General features: G+C 36.9%; 1 protein-coding gene across 2 annotated transcripts in view; it reads right to left on the bottom strand.

The window, feature by feature from the left end:
* The window catches only part of PIK3C2A (phosphatidylinositol-4-phosphate 3-kinase catalytic subunit type 2 alpha), a 104,146-nt gene that overhangs the window by 41,762 nt on the left and 48,240 nt on the right, over positions 1-14,144 (bottom strand). For both annotated transcript variants that reach the window (XM_059069803.2, XM_059069804.2), the window contains exons 4-8: positions 9,147-9,304; positions 7,531-7,651; positions 6,776-6,887; positions 5,100-5,179; positions 4,904-4,967 (exon numbers count right to left, since the gene is read on the bottom strand). In XM_059069803.2, the coding sequence (XP_058925786.1) occupies positions 4,904-4,967; positions 5,100-5,179; positions 6,776-6,887; positions 7,531-7,651; positions 9,147-9,304 (535 nt within the window). The remainder of the gene's footprint in view (positions 1-4,903; positions 4,968-5,099; positions 5,180-6,775; positions 6,888-7,530; positions 7,652-9,146; positions 9,305-14,144) is intronic.

Genomic DNA, 14,144 nt, shown 5'->3' with positions numbered 1-14,144 from the left:
CCTTTGCTTCCAGCCCTCACACCCTCATTCTGACCAAACCTGTTCTCTGAGCTCAGAGACTTCTCTGCTTCTTCTACCAGGCAGCTAGTTATTTTAAAGAAAATCTCACAACCATAAAGACCCAACAGTCTCCAATTTCAGCAGGCATCTGCATGCCATTTAACATTCCTTTTACAATCCCTCAGTCAGCTCTCTTTCCCATTCCCCTTAGAAGATGAAGCCAACCATAATTCCTTGCCTCAAAACCCCTACTTGCCACCCTAACTTCATTTTAGTGAAATAAATTAACATTTTATCCCTAGAAAACTAAAACCAGGAGGAATCAAAACTTTGCAACTTCCTGACCTCTCCCATAAACCTACCTAAGAGAAATCAAGATGTACATCCACACAAAGACTTATACATGAAGGTTTATAACAGCATTATTCATAATAATCAAAAACTACAAACATTCAAAATGTCAGTTATTGGGTAACTGGATAAAATGTGGTATATCCACACAATGGAAGTATTCAGCAATTTTTAAAAATTGTGGATACATACTACATGGACAGAGCTTAAGAACAGTATGGTATGTAAAAGATTACATAAGGTATGAGTCCATTTACAGGAAATCTCCATTAAAGGCAAGTCTACTGAGACAGGAACCAGATCAGTAGTGGTTTGGGGCTGAGGCTGGGAATGGGGAATGACTGGAAAGTAGTACATGGAAACTTTTGGGAGTGATGAAAATATCCTAAAAGTGGACTGTAGTGACAATTATACAAATCTATGCATTTGCTAAAAGAATCATTGGACTGTACACATCCAATGGGTAAATTTTATAGTATATAAATTATACCTCAATAAAGCTATACAAAATATGGGGAATAAATATGATAGAGAGTCACTACTATTTCTGATAAGATAGTCAGTGAAGAGCTCTCTGATTAGACAACATTTGAGCACAAACATTAATAAACTGATAGGGTAAGTCATGCAAGTATCTGGGGAAAGAGCATTAAAAGAAGGGATAAGCACAAGGGTCCCAGCTGGGGAGCATACCTGCAAACCAGCTAAAACAACGGAAGAAAGGGGTAGGAAGCCAGATCAGAGAGGTAGTGGGTCAGAATGTGTAGGGCCTTGATGCAACAATTAGGGATTTGAATTTTACTGACTGAGATGGTAAACAGTATTTTGAACAAAAGAGTGGCATGATTTAATATTTTTAAGGGTTTATAAATTTTATTAATCTTTTCAAAGAACCATCTTTTGGCTTTGATTTTCTCTTATTTTACATTTGCTTTCTGTGATTATATTCATTTTTTTAAATAATTTTTTTTATTTTGGAACAATTTTAGATTTACAGAAAAGTTGCAAGAATAGTAAAGAGAGTTCTCATTCAACATTAAAGGAAACTGGGTTAAGTAACTTCTTACATAACCATGTTAAATTTGTCAAAACTAAGACATTAACACTCATTAAATCACTATTACCTAAACTGCAGGCTTTCTTCAGATTTCACCAGTTTTTCCACTAATGTATTTTTCCTCTTCTAAGATACAATCCAGGATACCACACTGCATTTAGTGATTTATTTATTTATTTATTTATTTATTTATTTTTTAATTTTTTTTTTTTTGCGGTATGCGGGCCTCTCACTGTTGTGGCCTCTCCCATTGCGGAGCACAGGCTCCGGACGCGCAGGCCTAGCGGCCATGGCTCACGGGCTTAGTTGCTCCACGGCATGTGGGATCTTCCCGGACCAGGGCACGAACCCGTGTTTCCTGCATCTGCAGGCGGATTCTCAACCACTGTGCCACCAGGGAAGCCCGTGATTTATTTTTAAAAGATATTTTTGGTTGCCTATTGAAGACAGGCTATAGGACAGGTAGAAGCTGGAAGACCAGCAAGGAACTGCTGTTAACTACTATAGCTGACTAGGAGTATAGTTTTGGTAGTGATGAAGGGTGGTCACATTCTGAATGTATTTTCGAGGCAGAACTGACAGGAATGAGACTGCATATGGGATGTGAAATATCTTTTTCTTGAGAAATAAAATATGACTACAAGGTTTTGGCCTGGGCAAATGGAAGGACAGAGTTGCCATTTATTAAGAAGGGGAAGACTGATGAATAGATATGAAGGGTAGAATAAAAGTTCAGTTTCATATATCTTAAATTTGAGATGTCAGACATTCATATAAAAATGTCAAGTAATAGACATTTGAATCTGAAGTGATGATCAACATATGTAGGGTATTTAAGGACATGAGATTAAACGAGATCACCTAGGATGTGAATACAGAGAAAAGAAAAGAGGTCCTAGAACTGAGCACCCTGGGTCAGAAAGGTAAGGAGATCATAAGGAGCTCCGAAGCCACAAGTAAGAGTGAAAATAGAGCAGACACTGGAAGTAGGAGAACCAAGAACATGGTATCCCAGAAGCCATGTGAGTGTTTCAAGAGGAAGAAATGATCAACTCTATCAAACATGATAGAAAAGTTGAGAAAAAGAAAGACTAAGAACTTATTACTGGAATCATGATCGTTGAAGTCCTTGATGATCTTAAGTGCAGTTTCAGAGAACCGTTGAGAATGAAAGCCTGGTTGGAGCGGGTTCATAAGAGAATGAGAAGAGAGGAAGTGTAAGCAGAAAAAACAGATTAACTTTCAAGTTTTGCTATAAGGAGAATAGAGAAGTGGGGTGATTGCTGCAGGGGGATGTGGATTTTTTGTTTTATTATAAGATGGGAGTATACCCATGGCTCCATCCTTGAACTTTTTTTTTTTTTTAACATCTTTATTGGAGTATAATTGCTTTACAATGGTGTGTTAGTTCATCCTCGAACTTTTTTTTTTCTCTACCTGCAGTGGTTTTCTTGGTGATCTCATCCAGTTTTATGGCTGCAAAATATATATATTCTGATGATTCCCCAGTTTATTATCTCCAGCCTGGATCTCCTCCATTAAATTCCAGACTCATATCCAACTGCCTACTCAATATCACTACTTGGATGAATAATAGTCATCTCAAACATAATGTCCAAAACTGAGTTCAGATCTTCCCCACAAACCTGCTCTTCTCTCAGTTTTCTACATCTCACTAAAAGCAACTCCAAATTTCCAAATGCTCAGGTAGAAAACCTTGGAATAATGCTTCTCTCTCTCTCTCTCATGCTCCACATCCAATCTATTGGTAAATCCTCCTAGCATTAACTTCAAAATTATCACAGATTTCAACCCCCTCTCATCACTTCCGGTCCAAGCCATCATTCTCTCTCCTGTGACTAGCAAAAAATCTTCCTCATTGATTTGTTTCCACTCTTGCGCCCTTCCTCACTCTATTCTAGCCTAGTAGACCTTATATATACCAGGCACACTTCTCCCCCAGATAACCAGGTAGCTTCTTCCTCTCCTTCTCCAATTCTTTACTCAAGTTAATTTTCTCAATGAGGCCTTCTCTGATTACCTTATTTGAAATTGCAACATTACCCTCCTCTATGTTTCTCTAATAGCACTTACCACCTGATATAACATATACCTTGCTAGTTTATTTTACTGTCTGTTTCCTCTAACTAGAATGTAAATTCTCTTAACGGGCAAGGATTACAGTTTCTTTTGTCCCCTGCCACATCCTCAGCACCTACAACAGTGCCTTGAGAGAGGAGATACTCAGTAATATTATATTGGATGAATCAACATAATTATATATTGATAAAAAGTATAACAGTAGCTAGAAATCTGGAAGTCATCCTACACTATTTCTTTTTCTCTTACATCTCATTACCTATCAAAATCTAACCAATTTTATCTATTAAATATTGTTAATCAGTCCCTCCTCTTTACCTGTACCACACTCACTGTCTTTTACCTGGACTACTATCAAAAACTTTCCTAAGTAGTCTCCCTGAAACCAATCCTGCCAAGCCTAAATTTAACTTCCACAGTTTGGCCACAGTGACTTCAGAGCTCAAGACTAAAGAAGTCACCCACCCCACCCCACTCCACTTCCTACCCTCTGCTTAAAACACCTTGAATGGCTACAGGAGGGGTCAACAAACTAAAATGAAAATAGTAAATAGTTCAGGCTTTGCAGGACATATGGTCTCTGTCCCAAATACTCAACTTTAGTATTAGAGCACAAATGCAGTCATAGAAAATATGTAAACAAATAGATGTGGCTGTGTCCCCCAAATTGTTCTTTACAAGAATGGGAAGTAGACTGGATATGGCCCCCGATCTGGAGAATAAAGTAAAACTCTTTCACATGAATTATATGGTGGTAATTTATATCTGGCTATCTCCAATTTCATCTTTCAACCTTCACTTCACACTTTGTATTAGAGAAGTGCTTACACTTCCACATATGTATCGCACCTATGTACTTCTGTTCACATGCCCTTCCCAACTACCTTCTAGCTAACTCATACTGCTTAAGACTTGGCTCCGGCAGCATCCCTTCTTAGAGGCCCTCCTTGAATCTTCAAGTTGGGAGAAGTGCCCCTCATCAATCTCTCAGAACGCCAACACACACCTCCATTCTACATTTACTACGCTGAAATTCTGTTTAAATCTTTCATTGCTAGTTTTAAGTTCCTGGTAGGTGGGGATTAGGTCATTCATTTTCATAACTCAAGCATCTAGCATATAGCAAGCACTCAATAAATGCTTTTTGAATTGAAGGGTTTTTTTTTTTTAGTAATAAAGCTCAGGTAACTCAAGAACTACTGAGAATTTTTGTTAATATGTTGGGTCAGAAAACAAGTTATCAAATATCAACTTCAAGAATATAGTTTTTTTAAAAAAGAATATATTTTAAATAGTCCTTCTAAAATATTTAATCCAATTCCAACATTAGTATTTAAGAGTGTACAGAGAAAAGAATCTTTAAATCATCAAGCCAAAATGTGAATTAAGACTTACTTCAATTTGAAGAGCCAGTTCCACTTGGTTGTGATAGGAATCTAAAAGTTCTTCAACAGGATGTCTGAAATAAAGAACAGTTATTGTGGCTGAAAGATACCATATGCAAAAATGATTGTTTTATTCACCGAAATAAGTGCATTCACATCCAAAAGTAATGTCTGATAACCTGAAATTAATGTTTTAGATGCCACACCTTGTCATGACTTCTTTATAAGGTTTTTCTATTTGATGCAGGTGTTTGTTTAAATCCACAGGTGTTTCATCATCTTCTGCCTAAATAAACATACAGACAAATGTTTACCAAATAATGAAATCCATTCTTTGGTCTTTCTATTGCCAAATTAAATAAGGTTAAGCGTATGATAAATTCTTGAAATGAAAGTGACTTTTGAGAACCGAGGCCTGTGCTATAGAGAGAGAATGGAGAGCTAAAAGCACTTTTATTTTTTATTTTTATTTTTTTTGTGGTACGCGGGCCTCTCACCGCTGTGGCCTCTCCCATTGCGGAGCGCAGGCTCCGGACGCACAGGCTCAGCGGCCACGGCTCACGGGCCCAGCCGCTCTGCGGCATGTGGGATCCTCCCGGACCGGGGCACGAACCCGCGCCCCCCGCATCGGCAGGCGGACTCTCAACCACTGCGCCACCAGGGAAGCCCTAAAAGCACTTTTAAAGATGGCTGACAGCCAAATGAAGGTGGGGTAGGAACCAGATGAGAAGAGATAATCTGAATTTCTCCATTTTTTATAATGATAATCAAATTTCCTTCTACCTTACCTGCAATAAATAAGGCACTGGTCTCTTCAACCATAACCCTTACTATTCAAAATACTCAAAAACATCATGCCTTAAGAAACTGAGGGCTTCCCTGGTGGAACAGTGGTTGGGAGTCCGACTGCCGATGCAGGGGACATGAGTTCGTGCCCCGGTCCAGGAAGATCCCACATGCTGCGGAGCGCCTGAGCCCATGAGCCATGGCTGCTTAGCCTGCGCGTCTGGCGCCTATGCTCCACAACGGGACAGGCCACAACAGTGAGAGGCCCGCGTACCGCAAAAAAAAAAAAAAAAAAAACTGAAAAGAGAAGTTACTAATGATTGCTAAAATGTACTGAGTTTTGTGAAATAGTTTCCACCCAAGTGAAATAAATTCTCCCTAACACAGGAGCAAAACCTAGGAAAATAAAGAAAAGAGAATGTAGAAATGATTGATATTTTTCCTCCTAAAATTCTACCAAATGAAGAATGATTCTCTTTAGAGGTTGAAAGTCATCAAGTGTTTATACAGTAATAAAAGGGCCTAATTTCTTGCATTCTATTTTGCTTTTAACCTCAAAAGAAAGTACTGTAATTTTAAAACAGAAAATTAGTTTTCATTTTGTGAAAATAATATATTTTTCTCAGTTTGGTGCAAAGGTCAATTTGGATCTTTTTCTCCCCAAAACCATATTTAGCATTCAAAATCTTTCTTCTTCCTCATTTCTCCTTGACTGACCCTGATGCTTTCATTGTGTAACTTGTGTAAAACTATTACAAGACAAACTTTTATAATTCCTCCACTTCGATTTTCAAACATGCCTCCAACTCCAAGTAGTATGCTACCTAGACCTCCATGATTGAAAGTCTCCCCTCCGTCTGCTAAAACTCTCCCCACATCTGCTTTATCCCGTAGGGGATAAAGAGTGCCTCACTCCCAGTCAAACCCAAAACTCTCAGAGCACGTACAAATTGCAAATTGGCTATTAGCAATTATTTAGAATTATATATTAATCTAAATTAATATTAAATTAATATTTAATAATTAATATCTAAATTAATGTAAAATTATTTAGATTCAACCAAATGCAATTCAGTTATAGGGTACACACACTTACTGTTCGGGCCAGATTCTGGCACATTGCGCTGAAGGTCAAAAGTTGTAGTTTAATCTCTGTGTCCCATTTTCGACAGTTCTGAATATGTTCATGACTTCCAAGACAATGATTACTGTTAAAATATATCAATTATTCATCAACGTTATTCTCCTCAAACTAGAAATTATACAGGTGAGAGTAAAATGTAACTTGTATCTGCATCAGGAATTGAAGAGAATGGTAAAATAGAGATTTTTTTTAACCAAGTGTGAGCATTTAAATAGAGAAATAATTCTACATGAGAAGAGTTAAAGCAAAGAAGAAAGAAGATGAAGACAAACAAGGAAAAAAACAGGGACAGAGCATTTCTAGTAGGTTCAGAAGAAGATTCATATAATGATTATTTCAGGCAACTAAAAGAAAATCACAGCTAAACACTGTGTATAAAGTAATACTGCATGCTACAAAAGGAAAATGGAGTCCATAATGATATTGCCTCTCTGCAGAAAGAAAAACAACTTTAAATCACTTGTTAACCAATTGCCCACCATTCTTCCCATCTAAGACTATCAGCTTCTTAAGGGCAAGATCCTCTACTGTCTTAAACATGATGTCTTAGACAACGTATATCTTAATATAAGTTAACTGATCCAATAAACCAATTCATTAGGACCCAATGTAGTTTTAGATTATAAATATAACTTGAAATTTTTCTAATTTAATCCATTAAAATGAAATTTCCAAAAATGTTGCTCAATAATTAAATGAATACTTACTTCTGTAGCACTTCCTCTTGACCACAAACTTTAAGAACATAGCTGCCAACATCTACTTGATTCAAGTCATCATGTACCCAGCAAAGGGCTTGCATTATTATGATTTCTACAGTAGAACTCACTGTAAAAGAGTTAAGTCATCATTTTCATTTTACACATTCAACTCTAAGTATATACCTATTCAGACTATATTTCTTATAATATAAAACAGTACTATATAAGAGAACTATAATGCAGGTCACATATATAATTTAAAATTTTCTAGGAGCCATGTTGAAGAAAGTAAAAAGAAACAGATGAATCTAATTTCAATAATATATTTTATTTAACCTAATATATCCAAAATATCATTTCAATATATAATTGGTATTTCAAAATTACTAATGGGATATCTTACATTCTTTTTTCAAAGTCTTTGAAATCCAGTGTGCATTTTACACTTATAGCACATCTCAATGTATATTAGTCATATTTCAAGTAATCAATAGCCACACGTAGCTAGTGGTTATTGTAGTAGGCAGGGCAGATCTAAGCTAAGAAAGCCACCTCTGTTTTACAGACTCCTCCAAAAAGGATGACATTTAGCAGTGTCTAGCAAACAATTATTTAAACCAAATCATAAGGAAAAAGAATCACCATTTTAAACATTTGACATGTGCCTGGTAAATTATCCAATGAAGAATAAAAATATAGAAAGTAGGAAGTATTATTCAATTATCATTCTTTGCAATAGCTGGATACTAAGATTACAAACCATTAAAAACTAAAGTAACCTATTTCTATACTTAGAGCTTTTATGTTCTACTTAGAAGACAGTGACTACATTCAGAATTCATGAAAATTAACAGCTTGGCAGAAAAGGCCATAAAACCTCTACCTAATACAATAGCTACATTTCTGAACACATTTATATGTATCGTTAACAGTTACGATTTAAACACACAAAGCACTTCTATAATATGGTTACATTTCTTAAAAGAGATGTACACTATAAATGTGCACATTTATGAAGCAGCAAACAATAGGCATTTGATATATTTTTAAATGAATCAGATCTTGATATATCAAGTCAAAATTTGATACATATCAAAACATTTGCTGTCAATGCTTATCCATGCTTATTTCAATCAAGAAGCTTATTGACCTTACTTTCCTTCAATTTTAGTATTAATTCTTACTGCATACGATTCCCCAAACCAAAATTTAAGGTATGTTTAAAAAGAATAAGTCTTCCTTTGGAATATAAAGAATAGGACTATAATTAGCCTTGCTAGCTAAGGCTTTTGGGCTTTGGCCAAGAGCCACTGATTAACCAAATTACTCAGCATCTTTCAGAGAAATACGTAGTTATAAAGGTAAACTGGTTTTTCTCTAATCCAAACCAGAAAACTATCCATATGAACACCAATTTCTGGAAAAGGATAACTAATGCATGTTAAGTATTTTACCACACACACACACACACACACACACACACACACACACACACACAGAGATTTTTAAAGGATACCTAATGATAACAGAGTCAGTTTATTAAAAGAATGATAACATTAACATTTTAAACATTTTCTCCCTAATCAGAGCAAAACAAGATCATTGGGGAACTATGAACCTACCATCGCATGTAAAGGTAACTGGTAGCTGAAATCCTTCAATTTCAATGGAGACCTTCACGCTAGCATTTTCTCCACATATGTTTCTTTGCACTGTGACTGGACTTAACAAATAGCCTGGATTTGTGCAGTGATTGGTATATGGAAAGCTGGTCTTCAATCTATTCACAAAAAACAAGAAATTAAATTCTTTTTTTGAAAGCTGCATTTGAGAGCCCTGAACAAGGCTTTGCATGCTTATAGCCATTCAATTCTGTGTTACTGTCCAATTCTAGAGCAGCTCAGGAGAAATGCAATGAATGGACCCCTGTCAAAACTCCAAAACACCAGCATTTGCCTTCTAAATAAACAGAATCCAAGGAAAGAGATTAAGTACTGCCAGGACAGCTTTGGTAACACTATCAACATCAACAAAACACACACTGGATACACAGCATTAAATGAGGTTCTCTGCTTCAGATTTTTGGCTAAACAGTATAATTTCACAAAATGTACATTTTTAATGAACCACTGACAATACAGGTGATAGCCCTAAATTGTAACTGCCAAAGGGATGAAAAGTTTGTTGTCTCTTTAAAATCTTTTTTTCTGACATCCTTTTTCCTACACACTGTTTTTGGTTGTTAGCATGATAGAAAAACATAGACAATGGGTTTTTACAGTGCTATGAGGCCTTTATTCCCTCAAAGTGATTTCTAAGACTTAGGGAATGGCAAAAATATTGCCTGTGAAGTATTCTTGGTATTCATAGTAGCAAAATAGTTTAAATTTAAATATGTAAGCCAGGTGTATGGCTCATCTCCAGATAGCACTTCTATTATCTGAAGACAAAGAAGGATTTGATGCCTTCTTTAAACCTGTGGGCTTCCTTTAACTGGCTTTCTTCTGGAAGTTAGAAGACAAATTCCACTTCTCCCATCTGCTTTTCACAGGGCTATAAAGGGAATGAGTGCTGGAAGTTTTATCTATTCGCTTCTGTAGAGATTAAAACAATCAAGTTATAGGAACAGAATAAAATAGTTTGAGTTGACAATAAGAAAGGTTCTGGAGAGGCAGGCAGCAAGTGTAACTATTTGTGCACCACCGCTAGAGTCAGACCTCCCAAGTTTAAATCCTGATTGTACTACTTACTAGCTGTGTAATCTTAGGCAAGTTATTGAATCTCCTTGTTGCTTCAGTTTCCTCTTCTATAAACTGGGGATAATACTACTACTAACTTCATGGGGTTGTTGTGAGAATTATGTGAATTAAGTTTATAAGGACACTCAGAACTGTGTCTAGTACATGGTAAGCATTATAAGCAACTCGTCAAATAAATGAATAAATGAATAAATCTGGTTTCTGCACTGTGATCTTAAGTGCCACAAAGGATCCAATATTAAAAAGAAATGTAATTGAAAAAAAGGTAATATAAAGTAATAAACTTAAATTGATGTTGGAAATGCACCTTTAGATATGGACACATTATCTTCAAATATTTGATTGTTGCCAAGCTTACCCCTCTGTAACACAATGACAAGACCTTCACAGGACCCAGCCTAAGATTTTTATTGTTTCTCACATACTTGGTATTCTTGTTTCCTATGAAACAAGAAACACCATATGAAATAAGATACAGCAAATCACGTAGCTAACTAATATATAAAACGGTAAAGAACTTTATCTATATCCAAGGAAGCCTTCAATTTTCAGAAATCCTTAGGATGATAAAAGGAAAATCAGAAATTCCTGATGACAGTTCAGAAAACAAGAATTTACTGGACAAAAATTCTAGTGATAAAAAGTTACATATAAAAATGAGCGTTTTGGGCTTCCCTGGTGGTACAGTGGTTAAGAATCCACCTGCCAATGCAGGGGACGTGGGTTCAAGCCCTGGCCTGGAAAGATCCCACATGCTTCAGGCAACTAAGGCCGTGAGTCACAACTACTGAGCCTGTGCTCTAGAGCCCGCGAGTCACAACTACTGAGCCCGCGTGCCACAACTGCTGAAGCCCGTGCACCTAGAGCCCATGCTCCACAACAGGAGAAGCCACCGCAATGAGAAGACTGTGCACCACAACAGAGTAGCCCCTGCTCACCACAACTTGAGAAAGCCCACACACGGCAACAAAGACCCAACACAGCCAAAAATAAATAAAAAATAAAAATAAATAAATTTATTTTTAAAAAGTAGGGTTTTTAATCGAATTGACACTACTTTATAAGAAACTTGAGTCAGTGTCGTTTAGAATAAAATTAACTAAATGCAGAGGTGAAAACCTATAGGGAATTCTTGGGATCAAGACACTTTTGCAGAATATAAATATTAGATTGGAACCATATATGAGGAAAGGAAATTAAAGGCTATTCAGAATGACAAGTGTAAAGTGTAGTTTTTCATCTTACCCTAGGAGACCACAAATGAAGCAGCAAAAATTTCCACTGGTATCTAACATTCCTGAGAACTTTCTCTGGACCTATGTAACTAGTAGACACAGCAAGTTTTGTCAATTATGATGAGTGTGAAAGGAAAGAAAACAAAAGAAATAAAAACAAGAAAAATGCAGTAATAATTAAATGCCCTGATTCAAAGTATTTTATAGAACTTTAAACTGAAAGTGACCCTTGAGATCATTAGTCCAACTCCCTGATTTCACAGAAGCAAAAAAGACAAGGCCTAGAAGTAGGCCTAACTGTAAACGAATATCATCCTGACAATCTTACACTAATGTCATAGCTGAATTAAAATAATTAAATTAATCATTTTAGGAGATTTCAAAAAATGAGGCATTGACCAAGAGTATAAATACTTGTTTTTAAAATCTGCACACTGGAAAAAATAGAAAGTGACATTAATTTCTTCAAGACATCAAGACTTCTCCTGACTCCAATCTCCAAGGTCAGAGGGGAATGAAAGAATTTTCTAGAACATGGCTTCAAAAACACCTCTGCTTCTTCTCTGAAACATTTGTTGCAATCCCACTCTAACAGAAATAAATTACAAAAAGAATTCATTCTCTCTAGTTCATCTGAGGTTTTAATATTACATAAGCCATTTGTGTGTGTTTGTGTGCGCACACACACACGTGCACACATAAATAAAAATGATCATTTTAGCTTAGTGGCAGAGTTTGTGTAAATAACACTAAGATTCAAATGCAGAAAAAAAGGCAGACCACAGAGAGCCTAATTTCTCAACATGCAAAGCTTAAATGCAATAGTTACTCAACACAGTCTAATAGACGGGGCTTGTTTGGAAAGAAAATTTTAAAAATTCGATGAAAACATATCAGATTAATACCAAACCATTAAGATAAAACACATATCAGATTAATACCAAACCATTAAGATAAAAGATTATTTCCAAACTGTTAACCACACATACATAATGGTATAATGGAATAAAGGCACAGGTAACTTCTAATACATTCAATTTGCATTCTCAGTCACCTAAATGTCTCTTCTATTTTAAACGTCTACTGAAAAATATGAGTTTTAAAAATACAGTTACGAGTAACCTTTTCAGGAAAGAAAAAGTGACTCTACTGATATTTTTCTTCTTTTTTTTCCCCTAAGGTACCTTGAAGAAAAGGAATGCTGGTTAAAAGGTGACACACAGGAAGATAGAATTTTAATGAAATGTTACCAATAGTCTAGAAAGTCTAGTTAAATATTAATAAGTCCCATATCATAAAAATGATGAATATACTCGAAAATGATCTGGAAACCCCAAACTCTGCTTTGCTTGAACCACACTGGGGAAAATACTGGATTCAGAATAAATCTCCCAGTAGTGATCTACTTTTCCTTCTTTTTTTAAAAAATGTATTTATTTGCTTATCTGTTTTTGGCTGCATTGGGTCTTTGTTGCTGTGCACGGGCTCTCTCTAGTTGCCGTGAGCGGGGGCTACTCTTCGTTGCAGTGGGTAGGCTTCTCATTGCGGTGGCTTCTCTTGTTGCGGAGCACGGGCTCTAGGTGCGTGGGCTTCAGTAGTTGTGGCATGCAGGCTCAGTAGTTATGGCTCACGACTTAGTTGCTCCATGGCATGTGGGATCTTCCCGGACTAGGGATTGAACCTGTGTCCCCTGCATTGGCAGGCGGATTCTTAACCACTGTGTCACCAAGGAAGTCCCTACTTTTCCTTCTTTTGATAACAGATCTCATCCAGTTGGCCACAATGTTTGTTGTTCCACTCCCTCCTTCCGTGGGATTTTTTTATGTGGTGCTGACTAAAAGGACTCTTTCCTTTCTGCTAACAAGACCATTAGAATATCAAAGTCTAAGCTACCAGCGGCTATATTCCCTGCCTTCAAAACTCCATCTGGGGCTTCCCTGGTGGCGCAGTAGTTGAGAGTCCACCTGTCGATGCAGGGGACAAGGGTTCATGCCCCGGTCCGGGAAGATCCCACATGCCGCGGAGCAGCTGGGCCCGTGAGCTATGGCCGCTGAGCCTGTGCTCCACAACGGGAGAGGCCACAACAGTGAGAGGCCACGTACCGCAAAAAAAAAAAAAAAAAAAAAAAAAACCTCCATCTGTAGTAGAAGCCAACATGCATGGTGAAAGGGCCCAGGGAGAAAAGGGAGGAAGAAGAAGAGTCCAAAGGGAGGCAGGAGCAATTACAGTGTGTGAATTCCTGGATCTTGCTGTCACTGAGCTCTGCCCCATCCTCCCTCTTTCTGCTATACAGGTTTGTGAACCAATACATAACCTTCCTTGATTTATGCTAGTTTAAGATGGGTTTCTTGCACTCATAACAGAAGTCCTCACTAATACAGTGATATGATGGAAAGAAAACACACCAAACCAGAGGTAATGGAGACCTGGCTCTGTTACAGACTAGTTGAGTAAACTTCGGTAGGTAACTTCTCTGAGTGTCAGTTTCTTCATGTATTAAGAACACTGGACACATTTAGGATTAAAATAACATTTTAGAAATGCATTTTTCTAACCTTCAGAAGATATATTTGCTCCTCTAATCTTGCTTGTTATATCATCTCTTAATTCTAAGTAGGACAATATT

The sequence above is a fragment of the Kogia breviceps genome, chromosome 7 (genome assembly GCF_026419965.1).
Source record: "Kogia breviceps isolate mKogBre1 chromosome 7, mKogBre1 haplotype 1, whole genome shotgun sequence".
Classification (NCBI taxonomy): domain Eukaryota; kingdom Metazoa; phylum Chordata; class Mammalia; order Artiodactyla; family Physeteridae; genus Kogia; species Kogia breviceps.
The sequence above is the reverse complement of the archived record's forward strand: the minus strand, read 5'-3'. Positions and strand labels throughout refer to the sequence as shown.